The following is a 27029-nucleotide window of genomic DNA, read 5'->3' as shown; positions in this document are numbered from 1 at the left end:
GTTAAAAATTTTTAAGACTTTTTTACAGTTAATAGTCTCAAAATTTTCAAAATGATGAGTGCAGGAAAATAAAAAGTTAGCGCGTCACCATGGATGGTATTAATTTTTTGGATTCTACAGATTTTCAAGTTTGCTAAATGTTATAGAATTTAGCAAACTTGAAAATCTGTAGAATCCAATTAAGCACAAATTCAGTGGCACACATTGGTTTGTGGCAGGAGGTGGGCTAGTAAAAGTATCCGTTTTGTTAGTTTGCATCAATAAAATTGCAATAATTTTGTGCAATGATTTTTTTTCGTCGCTGTAAAGAACACCTTCAGGAGCTTGTATTAGTTTCTTGTAATAATTTTTTAACATTTGTTTTTTATAATTAATCAAGTTGAACTGTCAAGTTAAATTCTTAAGCTTAATTACTAATTCCATTCTGTTTTCAAAATCGTAAAATATTCATTATTTGATATTTTCAATCTTTCCTTTAAACAGGTTGTGTTTTTAATTAGTTAAAAATTCCCTGCGTCACTTCGTTATTTACGGCTGGGGATGACTTAAATGTCTCTTAAATGCAGCACCATACCTGTACTTCTTTGTTAATTAAAATTGTTAGAACATGTAATGAACAAAGGCTTTGTGCGAATGTGACGGAAAATAACATGCTGGTTAACAAATAATTAGATTTGAAAAAGAAACCAACCAACCAGAAATTGAATTAGTTAAAGAAATAAATATTTAATAAAATAACTTTTAGATAAAAGTCTTCAAAGTTGGTCTCATAAAACTCTTCGAAATCATAAGCTATGACAAAATTTAATGACAGTTTTGAACATTACTTTTAAATTATTCAAATAAATAAATTTAAAAGTAAGGTTCAAAACTGTCATTAAACGTAGACAAAATTTAACATTTATTTCTCAATCCTACGAAAGTTTATGATTTTATATGATATAGTCTAAGAGATATATGATTAATATACCTCTTTAGTTATCAAATCTCATAATTAAGAACACTCCTCTAAAAGGCAAATAACTTTTTAGAAATGTCACCAACTTGTCATGTGTCCTGGAAATTATATATACATATATATATATGTATATAGGGGCACCCATAAGTAATCAATTATTTAAGTGGCAACAAAAAAAAAGAACTTAACTACATTTGATTTTACTTTTAATCAATTATATAATTTCCATAACTATCAATGACCTTTTGCCATCTTGTTGGTTGAGTTTCAGTTCCCCGTTCATAAAACTCTTTTGAAGAAAAATATTCTTCTAGGTGAGTTCGAACATCATCGACATTTTTAAAGTTTTTGTTCTTCAGGTAATGTTCCATGGAACGGGATAAATCAAAATCAAATGGTGCTATGTCCGGAGAATATTTTGGATGTGGTAAAACCTTCCAGTTAAGCTGTCTTATTTTTTTTTGGGTTAATTTTGCTGCGTGCGGCCGGGCATTATCATGTTGCAATATTAATCCTTTTCAGTTGACCAGACCTGGTTGTTTTACCAACAATTGGTTGTGCAATCTAAACAATTGTTGGCAAAATAAATCAGTTGTAACTGTTTCTCCCAGTTTCAATAGTTCAAAATGGATTATGTCCCACCAAACGCACAATAACACTTTCTTTAAAGCAAGGGATGGTTTAGAAGTGGGTATAGTTCGTTGATTTGGAGAAAGCCATTGTTTATTATGCTTGTTGGTGTTGTACAAAACTCATTTCTCATCACCAGTAGCAATCCTTGGTAAAAGCGGCTCACTTCTTTAATTGCACAAAAGAAATAAGCAAGTTGTACGCCGTTGATCTCTATTTATTTCAGACAATAGATTTGGGACCCATATACCTTCCCTGTAAACCTTCCAAATTTCTTTGAACTGTTGACCAAGTAGTTTGAAGAATGTTTGCTATTTCCTGGATACTCAGTTTGGGATTCGTTTCCGTCAATGTTTTTAAAGCGCCTTTATCAAAACTTATTAGGCGCCCACTTCGATCGCCATCAGACAAGTCAAAACCACCTTTGGAAAATTTTCTAAAGCAACGTTGGCACTTATTGACCTTCAATATGTTTCAACAAATTTTTTTTTAACAAATTTTTTTTGTTGCAACTGTTACACTAACACCTGATCGAAAATAAAACATTAATGTTTTTCAGTTAGTTGATCGTCCGCCATTTTACACCAGAGTAATAAAAGCGTTTAAATTCATTTTAGTCACTAAATTCAAGGTCACAGAAAATGCATTGCGCAATAAAACACGCCTGTATGCATTTACGCTGTGAGCTAGCCTGAAACAAATATTCCACACTATAAATAGTTTATTACTTATGGGTTCCCATAGGATATATATATATATATATATATATATATATATATATATATATATATATATATATATATATATATATATATATATATATATATATTCCATATTAGTTTAATTGAATTAGAGAAATACTTCAACCATTATTTCCTTTAAAAAAAAAAGAATATATTAGAAAAATGTAAATAAAAATTGTTTTAATTATAATATACTAGTTTAATACTTTAATCCTTATTTATTTATTGTTATTAATATATTATTTTTTTAACTTAAACAAAAAATAAAATTTTTAATATAAATGAAATAAACATTACAGAAATAATTATTTGAGAAAATAAGATTTAATTAAACTAATAACTTTGTTTAACAAATATTTTTCTTCTACATTTTTTTTCGGATGTTAATGCCCATACATTAATATCTTACATTTTTTTCCGGATGTTAATGCCTATACATCAACATCCTACATTTTTTTCCGGATTTTAATGTCTATTGTGAGGAGGGAAAATGATAAAATTGAAAAACATTATCTTTAAGTTTTACCCGACTCAAGCTAATAACATTGGAAGGAAGAAAAGAGTGAGTCAACCAAGAAAAGACGTACATACAGAGACTTATTCATCATGTCGTATAAATAAAACACGAGAAAACTAATGAAGCAAAAATAAAAAATAACCATTAAGAAAAGACGTACATACAGAGACTTATTCATCATGTCGTATAAATAAAACACGAGAAAACTAATGAAGCAAAAAAATAAAAAAATAACCATTAAGAAAAGACGTACATACAGAGACCTATTTACCTGTCAAGTAAACTAATGAACTATAAAAGCTCAAAAAAAAAAAGAAAGAATCTGGCAGAGAGAGAGTGTGTGTTTTTTTATGGGAAGACAGTTTTTAAAGAGAGCTTTTATTGGGAGAGTTAAGAGAAGAAGAATTAGAGTTTTTAAGTGAAGTCTTTGGGAGAAGAGAAAGAGTTTTTGAAGAAGAGATTTAAAAGAGAATTTTAAGAGAAAGAGTTTTAAGAGATTTAAAAGAGGAATTTATGAGAAAAAGAGTTTTGAAGATTTAATAAGAAATTTATGAAAAGAATTTATGGAAAATTTAACAAGAAACTTATGAGAAGAATTAAAGGAGAATTTAAAAGAGAACTTTATGAGGAAAGTTGAATATTTATTAAGAAAAACAAGTAAGAGAAGAAGAACCAGTAGTAAGTACTTTTGTTTGCATTAAGATTATTAATATTATTGTTGTTATTACTATATGCGTAAAATATTGTTATTAAAAAGTATGATGCTCTAACCGCACACCTTACTATAGCCGCGCCGTAATATATTACCTGAGGGACCGAACATAGAAAACATTTAATAAAACCCCCCAACCTTGTTTCCAACCTCCATATACCTTCTCACAACCCAAACCTAGCCCTTTCCTAACCAAATACTCCCCAGACCATCAACCTAGCTCCCAACCTCCATATACCTAATCCAACAATAACACTAAACCCAAACTTCCCCTTCCCCTTCCCATTCCCCTTCGCCTTTACTGCAAAAGAAGAAAACATAATATAACAATAAAAATAAATAAATATAATTAAAACTCCACTGTCCTCACACTGGAGTTACCCTACCGAGATTTATGTATTCACTCATTTCTTCATAAATCAGTGAACTTTAATTATTAATCATTTTCGAAAAAGTAAAAGTGAATTAACATTTTTAATAAACATTTAAAAAAAAAAAACAGTTTTATCAACATCAAAAATGGCAAGTCATTCAGGTTCACCTCATAACAACAATAACCCTAACATTATACCACTATTTTACTCAAAAACACCATCTGCACCCAACTGTATCACACCCGACATTGAAGTTTTACCAATAGATAACTTTGATCGAGACTCTCTAGGACACGAGGAAAATGATAGGCGAGATGAGTATATTGATAAAATTATAAGTGAAAAGAAGATAGAAAAGGTTGTCAGAAAACTATTAAATTCCACGGCAAAACAAGAAGCCGAAGTTTCTTTGGTTAGACAAAAAGATGAGAGAAACACTCTTAATTGGTTAGAAAAGATTACAACCTCATTAAGACCAACAATCGATAAATCTAGTTTACCACAATTTAACGGAGGACCGGATGATGATGTTAAAGAATTTTTCCTTCAATTTAAGAGAACTGCCACATTTAACAAATGGGACAATAATGAACAACTTTGCGCCTTTCCACTTTGCTTAAATAAATCTGCTTCGATATTTTATGAATCCCTTCCAAACAAAATAAGACAAGATTTACAGTTAGTTCAACAAGCTTTTCAGAATGAGTATGAACCACCAGAACGTATTTGGATTAAGAAAACCCAGCTGTATGGATTAAAAGAAGGAGAAAAAGGGCTTGAGCATTTTATAGCAAGTTTAGAGAAGCTATCTCAAGAATTAAAAGTTTCGGAAGAAACTAAAAGAGATCTTTTTATTCAAGGAGTTAATCCTAATTTAAAGAGAAAACTTCTCTTAAGCCAACCAGAGACATATACACAAGCAGTCAGAATTGCTAGAGTGAATAATTCGGTTAACATTGATGATGACGCTCGCATAGTTGAAACAGTGATAAAGACCATGACAAAGTTACAAAACCAGTCTACTAAGCATAACACTGTATCTTTTGCCGATAGCGACACACCACCTGTGGCTGCGTATAGTGCAACACCTGCAAATTTAGCTAATCCAGAAAATGCGACTAGAGAAGTAGCTAGGCTCAAAGAAGAGATCAGAAAGCTAAAAGTTGGACTAAGGAGACAAACGAATAGTAATTTTGGCAAAAGTCAAGATTTTAACCCAGCTACAGTAAATCAACCAACCTGCTTTATATGCAATAAAACGGGACATTTGGCAAGACAATGCAGACAAGAATATCAAGATCCCAGGATTCCACAAAGTAACAATTCGCAGTATCTGTACAGGAAAAACGTTACGCAACAACCGCAATGGAGAAACAATAGAAACTGGACTCCACGAAATTTTGATAACCAGAACAGAAACATGGGCAATAAATACATTCAACCCGATTCGAGTAACCGAAATTGGAGATCCATTACCTCAAATAACCCACAACAAACTTATAAGGATAATTACGTAAAATCAAAGCCACAAAATAACAAGTGGAATAACTTTCAAAATACACGAGCAGGTATCTATGAAAGTCAAAGAAATGATACGTCAATTCGTATACTAGGCGTAGATAGTATTGCTCAATATCAGGAGAATTATTTCGAAAATGATGACGACACAACCATGGAGTATGATGATACAGAAGATTACCATAGAAATGACTATTGTGATTACGGGTATAACCCCTACACAAACAATCAGATGTCAACATTTGATGAAAGTTACCCATATGAAACCAACAACGATTATTACGATAATGCATCAGCAAGAGATTATACGTCTTATAGAATGAATCATCCACATTTTAACACCCCAAACCAAGATGAAAATAAACATATGCGACAGGAGATTCAAAATATACGTGAGAATGATAAACAGATCACCCATGAGATGAACTGTCTACAAGACCAGTTTCGATATTTGTTACAAAACATTACTGAACGAAATCTACTGCAACAAGAGAACAAGGAAACGAACAAGAAAGATTTTGATCAACCTAATTCAACAATTTGTGAACCCCAAAATGTGAAAGCCATAAAATGTGAAGATCCGCAATTTACCAAAAATGAAACAAGTTCATTAAGCAATTCCCATGACATTGAAAGTAATGTAGAAATTGATCAAAATAACATTGAAGAAATAGTCACAAATACCTACCCCGAAATACTCGATGATAATTCTAAAGCTGAGTCGGAAGATTACATTACACCTGAATATTTCACTCCAGAACATACCGAAGAAATAAACGATAAAGTTGACCAAAAGATAGAAGAAGAAACAGTTATTCCTGTTAATATAGTAGATTTAAACCAACAGCATGTAATTGACGAAACTCCAATTGCAATACCAAACTTATGTTACGAAAACCAAGGACATATTGATACTTCCTCGAAGCCAAAAGTATTAGACCATCTTAATGAAAATGACATAAGTAGCAGAAAAACAACAACTTCTGAGTTAGATATTAAAATTCAATCAGAAAGCGGTAATTATAATCATGACAACGAAGATCGGCAACGAATTATTGAAACACCTCTTAACAAAGGCATTTTGAATCCATTAACTGACGGAGAGTATTGTACGACAGTAGAAGAACATACAGAAAGTTGTTTCACAAACCAAATCAGTTTAAGTTCCCTAAAAGACTTATGTACAAGTTCAGAAAACCAAGGCACAACTCAGTTAAAAGTTAATGATAATTATGATATCAGAATCCTCAAAGATACAAATGTGTTTCCTACAAATTGGAGGCTCTACAAAGAGCTAGAGTATACTTCAGAACCAGTGAAAAAGCTTCATCCTCCGATTCTAAAGAAAGTTACTTCAGATCAGCTACCTCATTTTCCACCCAAAAACATACCATTCAATCGTTCATTCCGTTTTTCTGAACCGTATAAGGAAAGTAGAAGCCTTACTATGACTGCTCTACTTTTGCAACTCGTTTTGTTCATTCCAATATTTCTTCTTTGTTCGAAAATCATCGATCATGAACCGACATATGATTTTAAGACGACTAAACCACTTATCAATGAACACATAACCAAATTAAGAAATCAGTTTAAAGCTTTCTTCGAAGTTCAAGTATCGTACTCCCCAAGCGTTTCAAAGTTCCCAATCTTTCTCAAAATACCAAGTATAAGGAACTATATAATTACTAATTCTTATCAGGAGAATAATATTTTAGAGTCATCATTAATTAAGAAGCCTTCAACTACAAAAACCCAACGTTTCATGAATAATTATAATGCATTAAGTAAAGTACCGAAAAATGAAAGTAATGTTCCGTTGGCTATTATGTTCAAAACGCCAACAGATTTAAATAAGACAATAAGAACACTAATAACTAAAACACAAGAATACGATCAAAAGTTAAACAAAGATTTGATGACAAATAACTTATTCATTTTGTTATTTTGTTCCAGGTTTACCAAAAAGGTAAACGAATTTCAAGGAAAGTAAATAAAAGGTATAACGGGTAACATGCGAGTGAGTAACGCATAGGGAAATTCGCGAACCCTACCCATGTGAGCGATTTAAACTATAATATGTTTAATTGATAATTTGATTTTTATTGATGATGATAATGATATAATGATAATTTTGATAATGATGATGATGATATTGATGATGATGATGATGATGATGATGATGATGATGTTGATGATGATGATGATGATGATGATGATGATGATGATGATGATGATGATGATGATGATGATGATGATGATGATGATGATGATGATGATGATGATGATGATGATGATGATGATGATGATGATGATGATGATAATGATAATGATAATGATGATGATAATGATGATGTTAATAATATAATGATAATGATGATGATGATTGATTATGATGATAAAGATGAAGATGATTTATCATGATTTATCATGATACGACAACGACGACAACGACGACAACAACGATATCGATATCAATGACTTTGACGATCAAACGTATTTTGTGTGAAATGCAACATTGAGGTTTAAACTTAGTGAATTGAGTTTTGCATTTCACCTTTTTAAACTTAACTTTTCTCAAGGCACTTTTTCAGGTTTTAGCCCTTGCTACTCAGTGCCTAAGCCATTTTATTTTTGAGACGATTTGTTTATTTTCTTTTCCATTTTTTTTCACATTACATTTTCAAGATTTTATTTAACTGTTGTATCATTAAGAAATTTTATAAAAAATTTATTGAAAGTATATATAATTGAAGTATATAAAATTGAAGTCTATAATTGAAGTATATGAAATTGAAAGCATTTGCACGACATTATATTATCGAAATATTTAAGAATGTATTTACACGGTTTAAAACATTTATTGAAAACGCGAATCGAGTTTACTCAAATCTCGAAACCTACTTGAATGGAAGACAATATCAATCTCAAATCTCGAAAAGCCAGACACGATAAACAGTATACCTATACCACTTACATTTGAACTAGCCTTGTATCAAAAATCAAGGGACGATTTTTTTCGAAGAATGGAGCTATGTGAGGAGGGAAAATGATAAAATTGAAAAACATTATCTTTAAGTTTTACCCGACTCAAGCTAATAACATTGGAAGGAAGAAAAGAGTGAGTCAACCAAGAAAAGACGTACATACAGAGACTTATTCATCATGTCGTATAAATAAAACACGAGAAAACTAATGAAGCAAAAATAAAAAATAACCATTAAGAAAAGACGTACATACAGAGACTTATTCATCATGTCGTATAAATAAAACACGAGAAAACTAATGAAGCAAAAAAATAAAAAAATAACCATTAAGAAAAGACGTACATACAGAGACCTATTTACCTGTCAAGTAAACTAATGAACTATAAAAGCTCAAAAAAAAAAAGAAAGAATCTGGCAGAGAGAGAGTGTGTGTTTTTTTATGGGAAGACAGTTTTTAAAGAGAGCTTTTATTGGGAGAGTTAAGAGAAGAAGAATTAGAGTTTTTAAGTGAAGTCTTTGGGAGAAGAGAAAGAGTTTTTGAAGAAGAGATTTAAAAGAGAATTTTAAGAGAAAGAGTTTTAAGAGATTTAAAAGAGGAATTTATGAGAAAAAGAGTTTTGAAGATTTAATAAGAAATTTATGAAAAGAATTTATGGAAAATTTAACAAGAAACTTATGAGAAGAATTAAAGGAGAATTTAAAAGAGAACTTTATGAGGAAAGTTGAATATTTATTAAGAAAAACAAGTAAGAGAAGAAGAACCAGTAGTAAGTACTTTTGTTTGCATTAAGATTATTAATATTATTGTTGTTATTACTATATGCGTAAAATATTGTTATTAAAAAGTATGATGCTCTAACCGCACACCTTACTATAGCCGCGCCGTAATATATTACCTGAGGGACCGAACATAGAAAACATTTAATAAAACCCCCCAACCTTGTTTCCAACCTCCATATACCTTCTCACAACCCAAACCTAGCCCTTTCCTAACCAAATACTCCCCAGACCATCAACCTAGCTCCCAACCTCCATATACCTAATCCAACAATAACACTAAACCCAAACTTCCCCTTCCCCTTCCCATTCCCCTTCGCCTTTACTGCAAAAGAAGAAAACATAATATAACAATAAAAATAAATAAATATAATTAAAAAATCCACCGCCCTCACACTATACATAACATTCGGAAAAATGTTTAGGAGGAAATTATTGCGTTTACGGACAACATTTGCGGTGAAGTTGCAACTTTTTTGAGATTTACGAGGTTAAAGTTGACCCTTACCGACTTTAATTTATACAGTTGAAAAACCATCGCATCTTTCATGGAAGAGAATAAAATGAAATCATATCAAATGGAAAAGTTAGCGATGTCCAGTAAGCATAACCAGTGTTAAAAACTTCTAACATCTTGAATATTATCAAAAAGTTAATATTTAAAATAGTTTCCAGTGGAAAAAGATGCTCATGTATTTGTTAAACTATTGCACAATTCCCTAGTTAATGACAAAAAACTAAAAAAAACTTCATAGTAAACAAAAAAAATGTTCGCAGGATTATATTTGGATCATATTAAACCACAGCTTGTGAGCTGAGTGTACTTAGGGCTTAAAATGAATAAAAAAACAATATAACTAAGATTTACTGTTTGAAACAAAATATGAATATGTGGAATGGATTTCTTATCACTGAGATTAAAAATAAAACTGAAACAAATTCCTTTCAATTTTTCTGAAAAAGAAAAATTAACTTTTTAATTTTTTCCAAGAATTTTCTTTAAGTTTATTTTAACATTCCCGGTTTTTTCGATTCTATATATTTTAAAACGTCTCAGTAAATATGTTAAATCATAAACGAGATGATAAACAAACTCGTACCTTCCATCTTCTTGCTCCGCTCAAAATTAATTTTTTATAAGTACATTTTATATAAGTATATTTTTTTATAAAAAATTCTTGAACAGTGAAATAAAAAAAATAAAAACATTAAGTTTTTGTTTGTAATAATGTTACTGTTTGCTTAATATTTATTTTTTGAATTTGGTGTTGGTTAACATAACGGAGTTAAATGATTTTAAATAGTTTTGTAAATGGCTATTGCCATTGACAAAACCATTTAAATAGCCATTTCAATTACAAACTTGTAAAGGCTATCGCCATTTACAAATCTATCGAATGGCTATCGCCATTTATAAATCCTTGTTGAGCTAAAGGTCCGAATGCAAAAATCGGACTTGACTTCAAATCTGAAGTTCGGTTTATTGATACCAACCTTAAAATTGGGTTTCAAATTTAATGTATGTTATGAAGTTTCAAGTTCGACTTTTGTATTTAGGCCTTCAACTTACTATAAATGGATTTTTTTATGAGCTTATGAATAAAATAAATTGATTTCAATTTCTGATTTGGTTTAGAAGTTAATCATTTTTTCATATACAGATTTTACATTTTGTAAAGGTTCGTTTTTTACTTTCTCACTCAGATTTCTTTCTCGAAAACTTAGATGATGTCAGTGAGGAGCATGATGAGAGATTTTATCAGTGCATCACAACGATGAAAGGAAGATATTAAGGACAATGGGATACAGCCATGATGGGAGATAACATTTGGTCTCTAGTCAGAAAAGATGAATGTATACACTTATACACGTATAAATCTCAACCGTCAAACCACTTTTTATCTTAAGAAAAGAGTTATCAAAGCATTTACAGAGCAGATTTATGTTGTTTCTTTTTGTTCAAACTGGTATTGTACGTCCAAAATATCTTTAAATATTTGGAAAAGTGCTAAAAGTTGTCTTACTATCCTCACAATATTGTAATCAATACACTGTCAGGGGGATTGAATCAATAAACTGTCTGGGAGAAAATATGCGTAGTCTGTAACAAGAAAATATGAAAGCAAAAAGAATTTAAAACTACAAAAGTTATATCAAAACGAACGTGAATAATGCACGTCAACAATTATGTATATGAATTTTAAAAAATACAAATAAATAAGAAGTATTACGTAGTGTAATTTACCGCAACAATAACTATTTAGCAAAAAGCGAGAGACAACTGAAACACATGGTGAATCCATATGTTGATCTAAAGTATCAGATATCAATGATTCTACTAAACGAACTATATACGTATATTCTTAGGCGAGATACACACGCATACTTAGGGCAAATCAAAACAGACAAACGTAACAACCAAAGATCCTCACATTAGATACCATTTAAAATATAAGTAAAATCCAGTGGTTCGTTGTGTCGTGTAAACCCTTCACAAATATTGTTCAAACGTTGGCTTATGTATATCTAAGTCAAAATTTATGAACATTCTCTTCAACCATTTTGTTTCTAATCGAATGGAATCTTATTTCCTCAAGAAAGCGAAATGGCGATTTGTTGAGCTTAATGCATCTGCACAACTGCATTTCCTATGACCTTATCATTTTGCGCGGTTCGATCACTAACTATTGACTTTCATGAGTGTTACACAAGAACTAATTACTAGCACGTTATCAAATTTCAACGTAGTCTTCAGAGAAGCTGGTATTTGCTGCAAAAGCTCACTGAATAAACAAAATAAAGTTGCAAAATGCAATGCAACCTAAAGCGTAGTACTTATATTAGAGTAAAGATCTATTTTATTTAATTAAAAAATTTGAAAAATTGGCTTATTGGAAATGGCCTGATAAATAAAAAAAAGGATATTTTATATCCATTTTTTTTTGTTGCCCTTCTCTGACAACTTAATATACTTTATATGTATTGTTAACGTAATATTATTTATAAAATAAATATAAAAAAAGTAATAAATGTTTAAATAGTTTTTATAACAATTTTTAAAATCGTGTGAAAATGTAAAATTAAAGTGTGCTCAAAAACCTCTACATTTTTCTACGATATTTCTTGTGTTTCCTCCAAATAAAACAGCACCTACGCTACGCTTGCGCATGCTTGATGAAATCAGGTTGCTGGCTTTATTGGCTTTTTAGAGGAAGTAAACTTACCATGCTTCGCTGCGCAAAAGCAACAAGCTACGTTTTAGACTTATTGCTAGAAGCGGTGGAACTCGACTTAAACGGTAAGTTGAAATGTCAATACACAGCATATCAGCACGTTTAAAAGTAATCGATAGCTTGGTTAAAATATACTCAAGTGGCAAAATCGAAAGCAATCCACATAGCTGTGAGCTCTCAATCTGGTTCTTTGCACGTTACATTGTGTGCTTCTGAAAATTGCTTTCTTTTTAACACTTGCATAAATTGGGAAATATAAAATTAGGGATCAGGCTATTGTTTATAGGCTAAAAACAGTACCGAAGTTGATGCTAAAATCATTTAATTATGATCTATGAGCAATAACGAAGTTGCTGCATAACCAAACTATCTATGAAGGAAAGTTCAAAAGGTATACTGTATTTAAGTTTAAGTAAACCCTTTTTGAATTGTTCTCATGTAAAAATGGTGCAGAAAAAAACCCATTGCGGGTTGAAGAAGAAAGTCTTTCAAGAGAAAATTTCTGGAAAAAAATTTTTCATAAATTAAAGTTTTATTCCAATAGGTTGTATAAATTATAGTTTTATATATGAATTTAAAACTTATGCAAATTAGAAAAATGGCTAAATTTTTTTTGTGAAGAAAAAAACTAAGGATATTTGCAAAATGAAAGTATAATGGTATGTAGACTTAGAAAACTCCTCATTTTATATTATATTGTCAATTGCAGATGTTAAACAAGCTTATGGATATTTAATCAACAATCATAGGATGCAACACTCGAAATATGAAAGTCGCTTTTTATTGTAGGATTTAGGCATGCGAGATGAAATTGCATTCATTCAAAAGATCATCTAAAAGGGGCTTTAAAGAAATATATGATTTGTTAAAATGTTTACATTTATAATATTCTTTACGTAAAAAACCTGTAAAGGAAAAAAGTGATGTGGTGGACAGAGAAAAAAGCTGTATACGCCTAAATTTTACTCAGGTTTTGCCACATGAACGTTTATTTTTATTTAACGGACCAAAGTTATATTTAAAAAGTAAAAACTTACCTTTTAGCGAACGTTTTCTTTTTGAAAAAAAGAATTTTTATCATTGAAAAGAAGCTACTGAGATCACCTCATACTTACTCCCAACCAATCAGTGAACTAATTGCATAATTTTGTTGGTAAATAGTTGTAATTGATCTTTTAATTCAGCAATTTGTATAATCAAATATATACTGTGAACTAAAAAAAAGAAAAGCTAAAAGTCGTTTCATAGCATCAATGCAAGTCCTGAACATCTTTTTATACTAATTTTTTAGCGTTCTATTTGTACTGTTTATATTGCATATTTGTTTTTACTTTTTTTTCTTTTTTTTCGCTAGCTAAATGTTTTGAAAATTTTTTAACAGGTACGGTTTCTTGTTGCTCTGATGCTATTTTTCAAAACATTGTTGGTAGCAACAAGCATCATTCTTATCGAAACACACTATCTTTTTGCTTCGAAGGAAATTCCTAAATTCCCGAAACTAACAGAGTTTTTTAAAAAGAAACCTGAGTACAGCAAGAAATCCAAACTCAGTCAATGCGAAGTTGACATCCGTAAAGAGCAATGCGGGTACATAACACTTCCGAAGCGACCGCACTGTTTGGTTCTGAAAAATATTGTTTCAGACTTAATTCCGCAATATAAGGTGTTGCTTAACATAACGGAGTTGAATGATTTTAAAATGCAAAGCATTACGCGTTTGTATATTAACACGTGCTCTAGAAAATTAACAATAAAAACAGCAGCAGATGGCAAATTTACCATCGTTCCAAAAGGTAAGAATATATATTTCTTTTGTTCAATCAATGAACTTAAATTTGTAGCTTTTTAAACTTATGGCTTAATATTTTATTAGTATTTTGTAAGTTAATTTATAAGATAGTATTTTCTTTTCTTTTTCTTTTTTCAGTTCTGCAACTAAGGTCTGTCGAAGCTGGTGTGTCGATCCCAATGCCGTTGGGCGATTATCAACTTTTTGGTACTGGGGAATGGAACATGGCCGATATACAGATGAAGATTAAGTTTTCTAAAGACGATTTTGACCAGTACACAATTAGCGGTTTCTCTGAAATCGGTATTCATTCCAAATGACATATTTGTGATTTATATGTTTATTTAATGAAAAATTCGTATTTTCGTAGCGTGCAAAAGTTATAACTTGTAATGAAAGGAAGAAATTCAAATTTTATTGAAAACATAATTCATACAAAAGTTTATAAACAGTTATATGCCTCATTTAAAAAAGTCAACATTTCATTAAGAAAAATATAAAAACCATATTTAACTTGAATTGAATTTTAAAAACAACTGGAATGTCTAAGGGATTGTCACAAGAAAAGAAAAATTTAAAAATACGTGCTGCAGAGAAGAAGATTCCTTATAGGCAAGTTTCTGAACTTTATGATGTGGCTAAATCAACAGCTGGCCTACTAGTTAAGAGATAAAGGGACCTTAAGACACTTGCAAACAAACATCGTCCAGGAAGGCTAAAGATGACTACAGAACATCAAGAAAGAAATTTGGTAAGACATTCAAAACCAGACCCCTTAAAGGTTGAAGATCATTTTAATTGGATTTCAAAAGAATGGTTAAAATTCTTATTCAGTGACGAATCAAAGTTTTGAATGTTTGGTAGCGATGGTGTCAAGTACGTGAGACGTCCAAAATGAATAGCGAAAAACCAACCTTTAAGTGACGACCTTGATCGTCGATTGAAGGGCGAACTATACTGATGTGCTGTAATGAAAAAATGTGGAATTAGAAATAATATCTCTTTTTTGAATTTTTTAATCTTTTTTATAAACTTTTGCACGATTATGTTTCAATAAAGTTTGAATTTCTTCCTTTCGTTACAAGTTCTCATTTTTTTGAATAAATTATGTACTATGAAGTCATTAGAGAAAAAAAATGTTAAAATTTTCAATCATTTTTAGTGAAAAGGCAAGAAGTCATAACAAAAAAACATGAAAAATTTAACTGTTTATAAATTTTGCACGCTACGGTATCACGCTTCATACACTTATCTTAATATTTTTTTAAAAAAAAAAAACTTAAAAAAAACACTGGTTTTACTTTTATAAGACTTTTGATTGGAAATCAAACTTAAAAGTTTCTAATTATTAACAGAGATTGTTATTAACATCTTGAAAATTTGTTAAAACTACTTAAGTAAATACCAGACTTTTAGTCTTACGACGTGTTGTGCGTTTGAAAGAAATGCTTTCATTTTTAGATTTGGTGTCCGTATCAAGAATAAGTGAAATTTTTGATGTAGATATTCTCCCAAAAGGACCAATCACTGAATTGCTGAGAAATATCCATTTAGAAAACCTTACTCTAAGAAAATGCAGGCTTTATGGATTTGTGCAACCTTTAAGAAAAAATTACGAGTTGGTAATAACAGGTAAGTGGAAAACTGCTTACTAATATGCAGTTGTTTTTTTTTTAAACTAAATTTGTTATTTTTTCATATTTTTTTACATAGGCTTTTTATTTACAGGGAGATAAAAAGGTTTCTCTTAATTTAACAACCGGACGTAACGGGAGTACGGTTAAGAAAAATATCGATAAAGTACATATTTTTAACGATAAGATTTCATTCTTTTAAAAATACATCGATATCTTCATGTTTATCAATTTTTAATTCATTCTTAGATTTGTTTGAATTCTCTCTCTCCATTTTTTTTTTTTTTTTTTTTTTTTTTTCACTCACTAAAAGCTGTATTTTTTTTCTTGGTCCAACTATTGTTTCTGTCAACTACCACTCTTCGATTTTAACATTTTCCTTTCAAATTTCCTAAAAGAAGGTCTCTGTTATTTGGTAGTCAAAAACTAATTATATTTATAGGATAGGAGGCATGTTTGCCAAAGTTCATGAAAAACAAAATGTACGGATAGTTCAATCTTTTTTTTTTTAAGAAAGCGATTTTTTTCTGATTCAGCATTAAAAAAACGTAAAAAAAAACTTTTTTTTTTTTTTCTTTTTTTTTTTCAGCATAAATATAACTTCTTTCTGTTGAAAAGTGGAATAAATTTTGCAGCAAATTGCATTTCTTTGTGAACGACATGCAACTTTTCAGTTTAAACTTTAGTTTTACTAGGAGAGAAATATACTGAAATGTACATCGACATTTATCTCAATACTACAACCCAAGTTCTGCATGATTTTCACTCGTAAGTAAGTACGAGGGTATCGTAGGTTCTACTTTTTTTGATGCGAACAGGAAACGCTTGCTTGATTAGAAGGACCTAACTGCGTCATACTTGTTTGCTTAGATTTTGTCAGTCCGTTATGTAAAGTGCCATTTCGTAAATTTAAGAAGAAAACTCAGATAACTCTTTACTTTTGTTGAGCCCTTCTTGGTTTAATTCCATATCTCCAAATAAAAGTGGTAACAATAAACACTTAGCTTCCATTTTCAGATCTTCCTGCATATTGGCCATACAAAGTGGCGGAAAAGGACAGCCTTTTATTCTTTTTATTTTCCCCCATAAATGTTTAATAAAACATCCGATTGTCATTAAATTTTCAGGAATTGTAGCTTAATATGTGACTTAAATAATGTGACTTAAAAAAAAAACAATTTTATTTTTTCTCTAAAATGTTGTTTAAAAAATATTATATTGAAAAACAGTGCGATGGAAAGTTTAAGGACACTTGATATTATTTCATATTTTTATTAAATACCTAATACCATCTCAGCCCAAGATCATGAACTTGAATTCGTCACCCCATAAAATTTTTGATCGCTTTTGTTGAGTCCAAGTTTTAAATATTGTTTTGCAAACTTTTACAGCTATAATTCCTGAAAATGTGATGGTAATTGGATGTTTTATTACGGCATGATTTTTTTTTGCCGCTACTGTATGTTTGGCATTTTTATAAAGCCAAGCAAAGGAGGTTCTTTCTTGAACCTGCTTTGTTTATTGTAGAATTCTGAGTACAAGCTTTCGCGTCTTGATTCGTTTTTTATAATTATTTTCTGATCTGTATTTTCCGTTTTATGTTTTCCAAATTTAATACCAAATTTTATTTTACAGACTCTTCTAATACATACAATAGTTCTCAAAGCAAAGATTGCACATTGCAATTTTCGCTTTAAGAAATGATGGATAGAAAGTTTTCGTTTGATGGACAGAAAATAGTTTCTTAATTTAAGGTTAAAAATTGCAGAGCTAAAATTAAGATTACCAGATTTAAGTAAATTTCTTATGTTTTACAATGCAGGCTTGCCAAACTTTGAAGATTTTGAGCGTGGTCACATGCGAATCTTTATAACAAAAAATAACGATAATAAAAATTTGGCGTTCTTAATTGAACTCCAAGATTACTCGCCGGTAACCCTGCTTTCAAAAATATACGGTCCTGTTATTAATCAAGTTTCGGTTTTACGTGATCGTAATCAGACTATTGCTTTATATGTTTCTTCGCTACCAACTGCTAACTTCTCTACAACCTTCACCTCACATGGTAGCTCTAGGTGGATACATCGTGATTCCAACTTTGATCCTGGTGCGTATTTACTTGTAACTTTGCCATTTCCTCGAAGAAAAGCTCTTGATATGAAAATTCAATTATATCCAGATGGATTAGGATTTAGCTTGCCAGAAAACGAGAATCTTCCTGGCGATTTAGCTCTGGGTGCTATCTCTCCAGATAAAATAATGCATATAGGCGTAGATAAACATGCCATCCGCAAAGACAAAGACGATGAAAAATATAAGCGAATTAAAGTACTGAAATTTAGGTATTTCCTATTTAACGATACTTATTTAGCAGCTGTAGAATCCCATTTGACGGAGGAGGAAGAACTTGCCGAGTTAATGCCTGAAAAGCGTTCAGATTATTTTAGTGAGAGCGATAACAATTACAGGTTCGAAAAATCTATTAACGATGTTACTAATCTCGATGCATTTTTTAAAAGGGAGGAACCTGATACGGGAGCTGTAAAACGTGACGTTGGAAAACCAGAAACGAAGAAGCAAGAGCGTCTGGAGGATATATTAACTAGTATTGGATAATAATGTAAATAAATCTACATTGGCAATATCTCATAAGCCAATGACATTTTAATATTTTTTCCAATTTTCGCGTAGAGCGCCGAAATTATTATACAACTTACAAAAACGAAAAGAATTAAAAGTTTAGAATTAAATCTTTCTATGAATTCAGTGTTAGTTTATGAATCCTATAAATTTTTTTCAAAGAATCTTTTGGCATAACTGCAGACTTAGTATTTTTAAGCATGCATTACTTACAGATTGTAAAATTATTAAGATGTTCACAAATTGTATAATTAGCTAATGGTTATTTTTTGTAATTAGATGCTGTATATGTATATAACTTTGTAAAACAGCTGTATAATGAAATGTTTTTAATAGGCGGAGTTTCTGGTAAATAAACAATATTTTATGTTGTTGCTATTATTATCTTTTGTATTTCTTTAGTTATTTTAAAACATAAATTTTACTATTTTTTGCATTTCAACTAATTCTCAACTGTTCCACATAAAAACAATATGTTGAGAATTTGTTTTCGGTTTAAGTTGCATACGTCACTCTTCAAAACTAAAAACAAGAGAAATATAGTTGAACAAGTTACTCTCCCCCCCCCCCCCCCAACTGTGGATTGCAAGCAAAATTTAATTAAATCTCATAATCTCTTCCAGAAGAGTGCTAACAAAAGAGATATCCAAAAGAGTACTATTGAGTGGACCAGTTCGCTACGTTACGCTCCTATATCAATCAATCTAATCTATTATGTTATGCTTTAAAAAAAATGGTCATTTACTACACTCATCCTTAAATAACAGTTCACTCCCCTTTTTCTTCTTTCCAATACTAAATCCTATATTTGTCTTTGACTGAAATGGATGTAGCTTGCTGTTCTTAATACACATGGAACAGCTGAAATCGTGGTTGTGGCGGAAGAATTCCCATCGTAAGACACTTGAAAACAAGCATCGTCTCGGAAGGCCAAAGATAACTACAGAACATCAAGACCAAAATTCTTACCAAAATTCGGTAAGACATTCAAACCAAGATCTCCCCAAAAGTGCTGTCGAAATAAGTGGCTTTTTGAGCAAGAATTAGAGTGTTAAATGCAGCGTAAATACTACAAAACATCGCCTGCGTCAGCATAGTTTTTTTGGTCATCTAGGCTAGACGTATGACCAAGGACTGCGAATGAGGTTTAAGTATTATCGAATAAATGTGATGGGAGCCCATTTTAATTGATATTTGAGCATTAAATTCTAATTAGACTATTTTGGCTATGATTTTTTCTTTAACGAACACACACTAAGAAGTTTTAGGGAGAATTCTTACATTTTTATGATAGAATAGTTGTCGGACTTGTTTTGTGTGTACGGACTTTTAGCCATTAAAAGCACATGGTGCGACAACAAATGTCGGTAATAAAATGTTGGAGAAGCTGCGAATAGAAAACTTTTATCGTTACAGAAAATATACTTTATACTTGTTAGTAAAAGTATATCGAACTTATAATATATAATGCATTTTTGTGTAGAAATTATATAAAATGTAATATCTTGAAATACTTACGTTGACATTATGATAGCATTTAGTTAGATGAAGTCAAAAAAATTCTTCGGAATAGTTTTCCATTGTATTAAATGTTTAAGATAACTGCTTATGTTAGTTATGAGTAAACTATTTTATTTTTGTTGATTGAATTGTTATTTAATACCATTTTTATTACCATAATTTACTCTTTTGTTCTGATAATTACAATTCATTTAAAAAGTAGTTATCTAAGCATTTTTCTTATTTCATATGCATGGTAAAAATATTATCTTGTAGGACAATCTTTATGATATTGATGCTATTATGTGAATAACCCAAACGTAAATTTGAAGTTTCTAAAAAATATTTACAATTTCTTAAATGTGTATATATATATATATATATATATATATATATATACACACACACACACACACACACACACACACACACACACACACACACACACACACACACACACACACACACACACACACACACAAGTACATTATTCTATTTGTATTGCTAGAATACTTATTTGAATTATATTCAGATTAAATTACTTATAGTGTATGTATAATTAATGTTAACACTTTTAAAGTTGTTAACAAATAGCATTAGAATCTAGTTAAAAATGGATTTTCAGAATCGGGTGGGTGGAAAAACAGGAAGTGGTGGAGTAGCATCATGGTCTGAAACAAATAAAGATCGACGTGAAAGGTTGCGTCAACTTGCTCTTGAAACAATTGACTTAAACAAGGTAAAAAACTGTATTTTTATTGTTAGTAATAATAATTTTTCTATGTTTTTTTTTTTTTCAAATTTTTTTTAAGGATCCATATTTTATGAAAAATCATTTGGGTTCCTATGAATGCAAACTTTGTTTAACACTCCACAATAACGAGGTAAACTATTATTAATTATACAGTGTTTCTGTTGATTAAATTTCTAATTTCCTTTATAAGCTTCATATTATCAGAAACAAATTTTTTGTTTGTTTTTGTAAAATACAGTTACAAATTCTAAATTTAAAATTTTGTTCTATTTATAATGGTCTTGAAAAACTTTAAAGTTTTTTTAAAAGCATATTTATTGAGGATAAACTCATCTGCTTCTCTAACTGAGTTGTCCCCATGTTTTGCTTTTGTGTATGTGAGAGTAAGTGGTAAATAAATTCAGATGTAAAAAAAACTGCTGAGAAACAACAACATCAAATAGCTATTATGAAAATGAAAAATCATGATTGTCTCTGATTAAGGATATTTAACATAGTTCACATTTTGTACACTTACTTTCTCCAGCTGTGGTAAAAGCAACTATACAACCACAACTGGACAATTAGACTTTACCTATCCTAGACTTGTACATCATCAAGTAGTTTATCTTAGTAAAAAGGTAAAGGTCAATTGTCAATTTCTTTCCAAAAAAAACTTTTGCTTTTATGATCAGTCTTGTAGACCTTTATGTTTTTCTTAAGTTTGCAGGAAAGCTTCTTTACTCCAAAAAAAAACAGCTTGAGAATAAATATTGGTATTGCCTCTCTCTTCTTTGTTTTATATTTTTAAAAGTTTAATGTTAGATGTGGTGTTCTTCCTGGGTTTAAAATATTGACTTATTGAAAAATATTCAAAAATATTAAGTTTTTCAAACATAACATTCTATTGCTCCGCATCATTTTCTTTAAGAGTTTTATAAAATTCCAATATAGCAGTACCTTTTGTGCTTTTTCTTTTGATTGGTGCTAGTAAATATAACTCAAAATCTTCTTTCCATGTCTCCCACTGTTTATCAAAATTTGTTGTATTATTTTCATTTACAACAATTTGCTTTAAACCTTGTTTTTCACCAATTTGTAAATTAACACAAAAATAACTAATACAAATACTTAATCAAAAAAACTTGTTAATAATTATCTAAAACAATTTAAAACAATTTTTTATAGAATGGTGCATAATTATGACACTTAATAGGAACTTACATAAATGGTTGTTTCAGATTCCATAGCAGAGCATATGTTAGCCATGGAATTTAGCTTTGAATCAAGTTTATTCCTTTTCCCTATCATAATGAATTTATCTTTAAAATATTAATCAATGCACATAAAAGAATGTTTGGAGGGAGCGTTATTCATAAACTTTTGTCAATTGTTTTAATAAAACAAGAATGTCAACCAGGGGTAAATAATACTTTTGTATTCAGTCTAACAATTAAAAACCTTTGTTCACCAAAAGTTAAGATCCTCAATGAGAAAAAAGCAAGTTGTTTAAAAAATTAGTACTGATTAATAAAAGTCTTTTAGTATTTTTTTGTTTAGTAAGAAATACCCAGTTTTTCCTTATTGTATATTAGGGCAGTTATTTGGCACATACACAAGGAAAGAAGCATCAGCAGAATCTGTAAGCTGGTTATTTTTGTAGTTTTTTAAATTTCCTTCAAATTAAGATGTTTGGGGTTATTGAAAAGGGTTGTTAAGATCATTTGTAATAGTTTAAAGTTATTTATGAAATTATTAATTAGTCATGTAGTGCACCCTTGTTTCTTTTGTTACATTGGGTAGTTGAATATGTTTCCGCTGTTTTTGTATTAAGATGGTTTAAAAACTTTCATTGTAAATATCAAAGACTGGAGCACCAGAAAAATTTAATTATGAAGAATTGGAATCATTACTCAAAGAGGATTCGTTTTAAACTCTTAAAGAGCTGTCAGATTTATTAAGTGTTGAAGAATCAACTTAATGCAATCATTTAAAGTTAATCCACAAATAATCCACAAATTTAGAAACTGGTTATATGTGACTTGAAAGAAAGGGGCATTCAAAGGCAATTATCAGTGTTCAAGCTGTTATTCTAATGGTATGAAAGGAAGTCCTATTTGTACAGAATTGTTAATTGGGATTAGAATTGGTTTCATTATGGTATCCATAAAAAAAAAAAAGAAATGAAACCACATTTATGTTTAAGAGAAATATTTACAGGTGTAAGGTTCAATGCTGTGTATATAGTGAAAATTACACTGAACATTCATCTACTTCCATTGATACAGAATGGCTTTTCCAATCAGCACTTTAATTCTTATGAAGACATCAAAAAAGGGGTACATGGATTAATAGCTTTAAAAGAAACCAATTTCTTCTATAGGACAATATGTTTGTTTACTTTAGATGGGAAAAGGTTATAGCTAACAAGGGAAATTACTTTGAATAAATATTATTTATGTCATTTCTATAGATAAATTTACTTTACATAAAAAATGATAGAAACTCATCCAACTACCCAATACTAAGTTTGAAAAAATCACTATATTTGTTGGACAATCAGTTATATATTTAAGAGTTCTCAAATTACTTAATCTTTTTTAAAAAAATAAACCATTAATAATATTAACTGTTAATAAAATGACTAGACCCAGTTTCTAAGCAAAAAATTTTCAAATTTGGGTTCAATTGTCAATTTTTAAAAACAAAAACCTACTTGTCTAAATATACATATATTTAGAGCTCGTCGTGCAGCTAAAGATGCAAAAGAAACACCATCGCAACCAGCACCAGTAAGTAATAAAAATATAAGATTAATCTTTAGAATTAAGATTTAAGATGTGTAAAAATCATCTAATAGTTGAAAATAACATCAAATCTTGTATGTGAAAGATTTTTTGTCGATTTTTCTACTTAGACAGTTGGTGGAAATTTTTTACAGAATGCTAAATGTAAAATGACTAAGCATAAACTAATATTTTGATTATGATTTTATTTTAGGAAAAACAACGTGTAACATTAAAAAAGTTTGTAAAAATTGGTCGACCTGGTTACAAAGGTAACTTGCCTTTTTAAATTTTGATTTGAGTAATTTTTATATTATTAAATGCATGTCAAATAACTAAGAATTGAGACTGCAGATTTTATATGGGGTCTCTATTACTTTGCAAATAATCTTTCTGTTAAATTTAGTCATTATCAGGAAAACAAAACAAAAAAATTTATGTCTATTTTTTTTGCTTTTTATCTTCTATTAGTTACAAAGCAGAGTGATGTGGATAGTGGACAGCACAGTTTGCTTTTTCAAGTATGTTTCTGAAAATTTGCAGTTAAAAAGAAGTTTGTTAAGTATTTAGTTGTCATAGATTTATTACATTTTATTGACATAAATTCGCACCCAGTTCAACATTCACACTCAACTGAACTTTTGGTAAATTGCAGTTTTTTTTTGTGATCTATTTAAATGAAATGTTTTTTATAAATGAAAATTTTAAAATAAAAAGTTTAGTAAAACATCACACAAAAAATCCAACCAGATGTTTTATTGCTGTTTTTGCCTTTTACATATTTTGACATTTTTAGTTGAGATCAAGTTTTAAAACATTTGTGATATTTATTTTGTAGAGATATGAGCCAACTCAAGTTTATGTTCAATGTTCTTCATTTTTCTTGCATACTATAGTTTGCGTATTATAGTTTATAGTTTGCCCCTTTCTTTAAAAAAAAAAAATTTAATGTTGTTGCATGTTTAGATTGATTACCCTGAAATTGTAGATGACATGCCTCCTAAGCATCGCTTTATGTCTGCATATGAACAGAGGGTTGAACCACCTGATAAGGCTTGGCAGTATCTATTAGTTGCTGCTGAACCTTACGAAACCATTGGGTTTAAGGTAAAAGAAACTGATTTTTAAAGTAAGATATGTTATGGTAACTTCTTAAACACCTGATTTACCTTTTGTCTTACCTTATTTCAAGATTCCTAGTCGAGAAATTGATAAAAGTGAACAGAAGTTCTGGACTTTTTGGAACAAAGATACAAAACAGGTATTAAATAACGATATGCGAAATTATATTTCAATTTTTCAAGTGACCAAAATAAGACTAAATCTAACTTTTTTTTTTTTTTTAGTTCTTTCTTCAGTTCTATTTCAAGCTCACACACTTACAACTTGCTCAGATGCAACGCGAGGCTGAAGAAAGAAGTAACAGGCGTCGTCCTGAACAGCGTCATGTTGCAGTTCGTCCCCCTCCCCCTCGTCATAATTTTCCACCAAGACCTGGTTTTGAGTTGCAGAATGCTCCTCGCGGAATTCCGTTTATGCGGGGGCCACCCCCAGGTATTAGAGGACCTCCTCCAACCTTTCAAACTTCTGGAATGGGTGGCCCCTCAATGCAATCAGATTCTTCTGATGAGTTGCAAGAGTCATCTCAGGATGGTACTGAAGAAGTAGAAGAAATGAATGAGGAAAATTCGATTCCTCCTGGTTTGTAATCTTTAAAAAATTATTTAAAATTAAACGAAAACAAGAAACCTGAATTTTGCTTTTAGAAATTTTAGCTACTTGTTTAACAACTTAATAACTTGCTATAGTGTTATCATCAGAATCCAATCAAATATTTTGTTGCTGTTTATCAAAAAGTTGTGTTTTACTTTTTTTTCATAGGACCTCCGATGCACATTACTGAACTTCCTCCGATGCGTCCACCTCCTTCAATAGGCGAACCAACCAATAACATGCATGGAATACCAGCTAATATGCCTATTCCACCTCCACCTATGCAGATGCAAATGAATAATTCAGAAATCGTTCATCCTCCCCCACTCTCATTTCCTGGAGGCCCACCGCCACCTAACTTTCCTGGAGGACCGCCGCCACCTAACTTTCCAGGTGGTCCGCCTCCTAACTTTCCTGGTGGTCCGCCCCCTAACTTTCCTGGTGGTCCTCCACCTAATTTTCCTGGGGGTCCTCCGCCTAATTTCCCTGGTGGTCCACCTCCTAACTTTCCTGGAGGTCCCCCACCTAACTTTCCTGGTGGCCCCCCACCGAATTTCCCTAGTGGTCCCCCACCGAATTTCCCTAGCGGACCACCTAATTTTCCAACAAATAACCAGGGAATGCAGCAGATGCTCATGGAAGACAGTACGGAAGAATGAACTGTTGCAACATTACGTAACATGTAAACTGTTGCAACATTGTATTACGTAACATGTAAAACGTAACACAAGTTTTTTTAGTTTTTGGTGAAAATTAAAAGTATGAATTTAGAAAAAGTCGGAACATTTATTACTTTTTTGTAATTATTACAATATTTCTATGAACTCTATTGGTTAATTGCAATAAAAAAGAAACCTCCAAATGTAAAAATAAACTTTTCTCCATCCTTGAGTTGATACTGAACTTAAATTTTCTGAAAACCTGATTAGTAGTTTTTACTTATGATTTTCAAACTCAACGTTCTTTGACTGCGTCTAATAGGTTATTAGATAACAGAAGAGTCACTATGGAACAGTATTTGATTTGTTAACGAACGTACAACGTGAAATTTATTGCTCAAAACCAACTATTCATTCGAAGTTAAAAAATTTTCCCTTCAGCGCCTTCAAAATGCCTTATTAGAAAGACATTTTGCAATAAGCTTTTAATGTTCACTGCTTCTTATTGCTTAGTTCTTCATAATTAACCGTTTCTTTCATTTACTTAGGCAAGTGACAAGCTCTATTTCGTCATTTGAGACGCTGAAAATTTACTTTTCCTTTACTTAAGCTTCTGACACTCAGTGCCTTTTTTTTTTTTTTTTTGAATCTTTGTTTGCATTTAGTAGATAACCCATTGTAAGGGATTAATCCTGTTGCAATAAATCTTAGTTATTCTAAATAGAACATTTTCTCAAAAATGCTATAGCATATGTATGCCTCACAAAACGCAATATCAAAAAGATCCCAAAATATTTGCTGCCACCATTTGAGAGATTTGCGATAAAAACAATATGGCGCCTTTTGTTGATCAGCATGATCAACACCTCTTTTCCGCAATTTGTAGTCTTTTAAAATTTCATAGAATATTGGTTTTTGTTTTATCTTTCTTTGTTAATTCTTCATGACGCGGTAAAATATTCTGATATATGAAAATTTGATAAGTAAACAGCATTGTTGTCCTTTTTTTTGAGCATTTTAATTGTTGGCAAGAAATTTCAGTCATTGTTATCTCTTTTCGTTGATCACTAATCATGCATGGTATTGGGGAAACTCACAAACAAGATTTCTACTTTTCTCATTCTAACAT

General features: G+C 30.6%; 3 protein-coding genes across 9 annotated transcripts; all 3 read left to right on the top strand.

Moving 5' to 3' along the window:
- The first annotated feature begins 2813 nt into the window (after nucleotides 1-2813).
- On the top strand, nucleotides 2814-11328 carry LOC149884801 (uncharacterized). 4 transcript variants are annotated; one of them, XM_090096301.1, is made up of 3 exons: nucleotides 2814-9203; nucleotides 9639-9813; nucleotides 10939-11328. In XM_090096301.1, the coding sequence occupies exon 1, from the start codon at nucleotides 4080-4082 to the stop codon at nucleotides 7440-7442; it is 3363 nt and encodes a 1120-aa protein (XP_089952427.1). In that variant the 5' UTR covers nucleotides 2814-4079; the 3' UTR covers nucleotides 7443-9203; nucleotides 9639-9813; nucleotides 10939-11328. The 4 variants fall into 4 exon arrangements, with proteins under 4 accessions (XP_089952427.1, XP_089952426.1, XP_089952428.1 ...); XM_090096300.1 differs by lacking the exon at nucleotides 9639-9813; XM_090096302.1 differs by lacking the exon at nucleotides 9639-9813 and having other exon boundaries at nucleotides 10918-11328.
- A 990-nt stretch (nucleotides 11329-12318) lies between these two features.
- LOC145186901 (uncharacterized) lies at nucleotides 12319-18890 on the top strand. Of its 3 annotated transcripts, none has more exons than XM_080063204.2 (5): nucleotides 12319-12511; nucleotides 13828-14239; nucleotides 14374-14538; nucleotides 15697-15867; nucleotides 17692-18890. In XM_080063204.2, the coding sequence occupies exons 2-5, from the start codon at nucleotides 13849-13851 to the stop codon at nucleotides 18483-18485; spliced, it is 1521 nt and encodes a 506-aa protein (XP_079919330.2). In that variant the 5' UTR covers nucleotides 12319-12511; nucleotides 13828-13848; the 3' UTR covers nucleotides 18486-18890. The 3 variants fall into 3 exon arrangements, with proteins under 3 accessions (XP_079919330.2, XP_079919329.2, XP_089952444.1); XM_080063203.2 differs by lacking the exon at nucleotides 12319-12511 and adding an exon at nucleotides 12648-12837; XM_090096318.1 differs by lacking the exon at nucleotides 12319-12511 and adding an exon at nucleotides 13491-13599.
- A 1625-nt stretch (nucleotides 18891-20515) lies between these two features.
- Nucleotides 20516-26115, top strand: LOC145186713 (uncharacterized). Of its 2 annotated transcripts, XM_090096320.1 has the most exons (11): nucleotides 20516-20748; nucleotides 20822-20893; nucleotides 22338-22384; nucleotides 23483-23534; nucleotides 23743-23800; nucleotides 24000-24049; nucleotides 24495-24635; nucleotides 24721-24789; nucleotides 24875-25229; nucleotides 25410-25928; nucleotides 25961-26115. In XM_090096320.1, exons 1-10 carry the CDS (start codon nucleotides 20623-20625, stop codon nucleotides 25898-25900), a joined length of 1461 nt encoding a protein of 486 aa, XP_089952446.1. In that variant the 5' UTR covers nucleotides 20516-20622; the 3' UTR covers nucleotides 25901-25928; nucleotides 25961-26115. The 2 variants fall into 2 exon arrangements, with proteins under 2 accessions (XP_089952446.1, XP_089952445.1); XM_090096319.1 differs by having other exon boundaries at nucleotides 25410-26115.
- Nucleotides 26116-27029: the final 914 nt, after the last annotated feature.

Source organism: Hydra viridissima, unplaced genomic scaffold, assembly GCF_058129835.1.
Source record: "Hydra viridissima isolate aposymbiotic clone 2 unplaced genomic scaffold, HvirCarnegie_v1 scaffold_8, whole genome shotgun sequence".
NCBI classification, from domain to species: domain Eukaryota; kingdom Metazoa; phylum Cnidaria; class Hydrozoa; order Anthoathecata; family Hydridae; genus Hydra; species Hydra viridissima.
The sequence above is the reverse complement of the archived record's forward strand: the minus strand, read 5'-3'. Positions and strand labels throughout refer to the sequence as shown.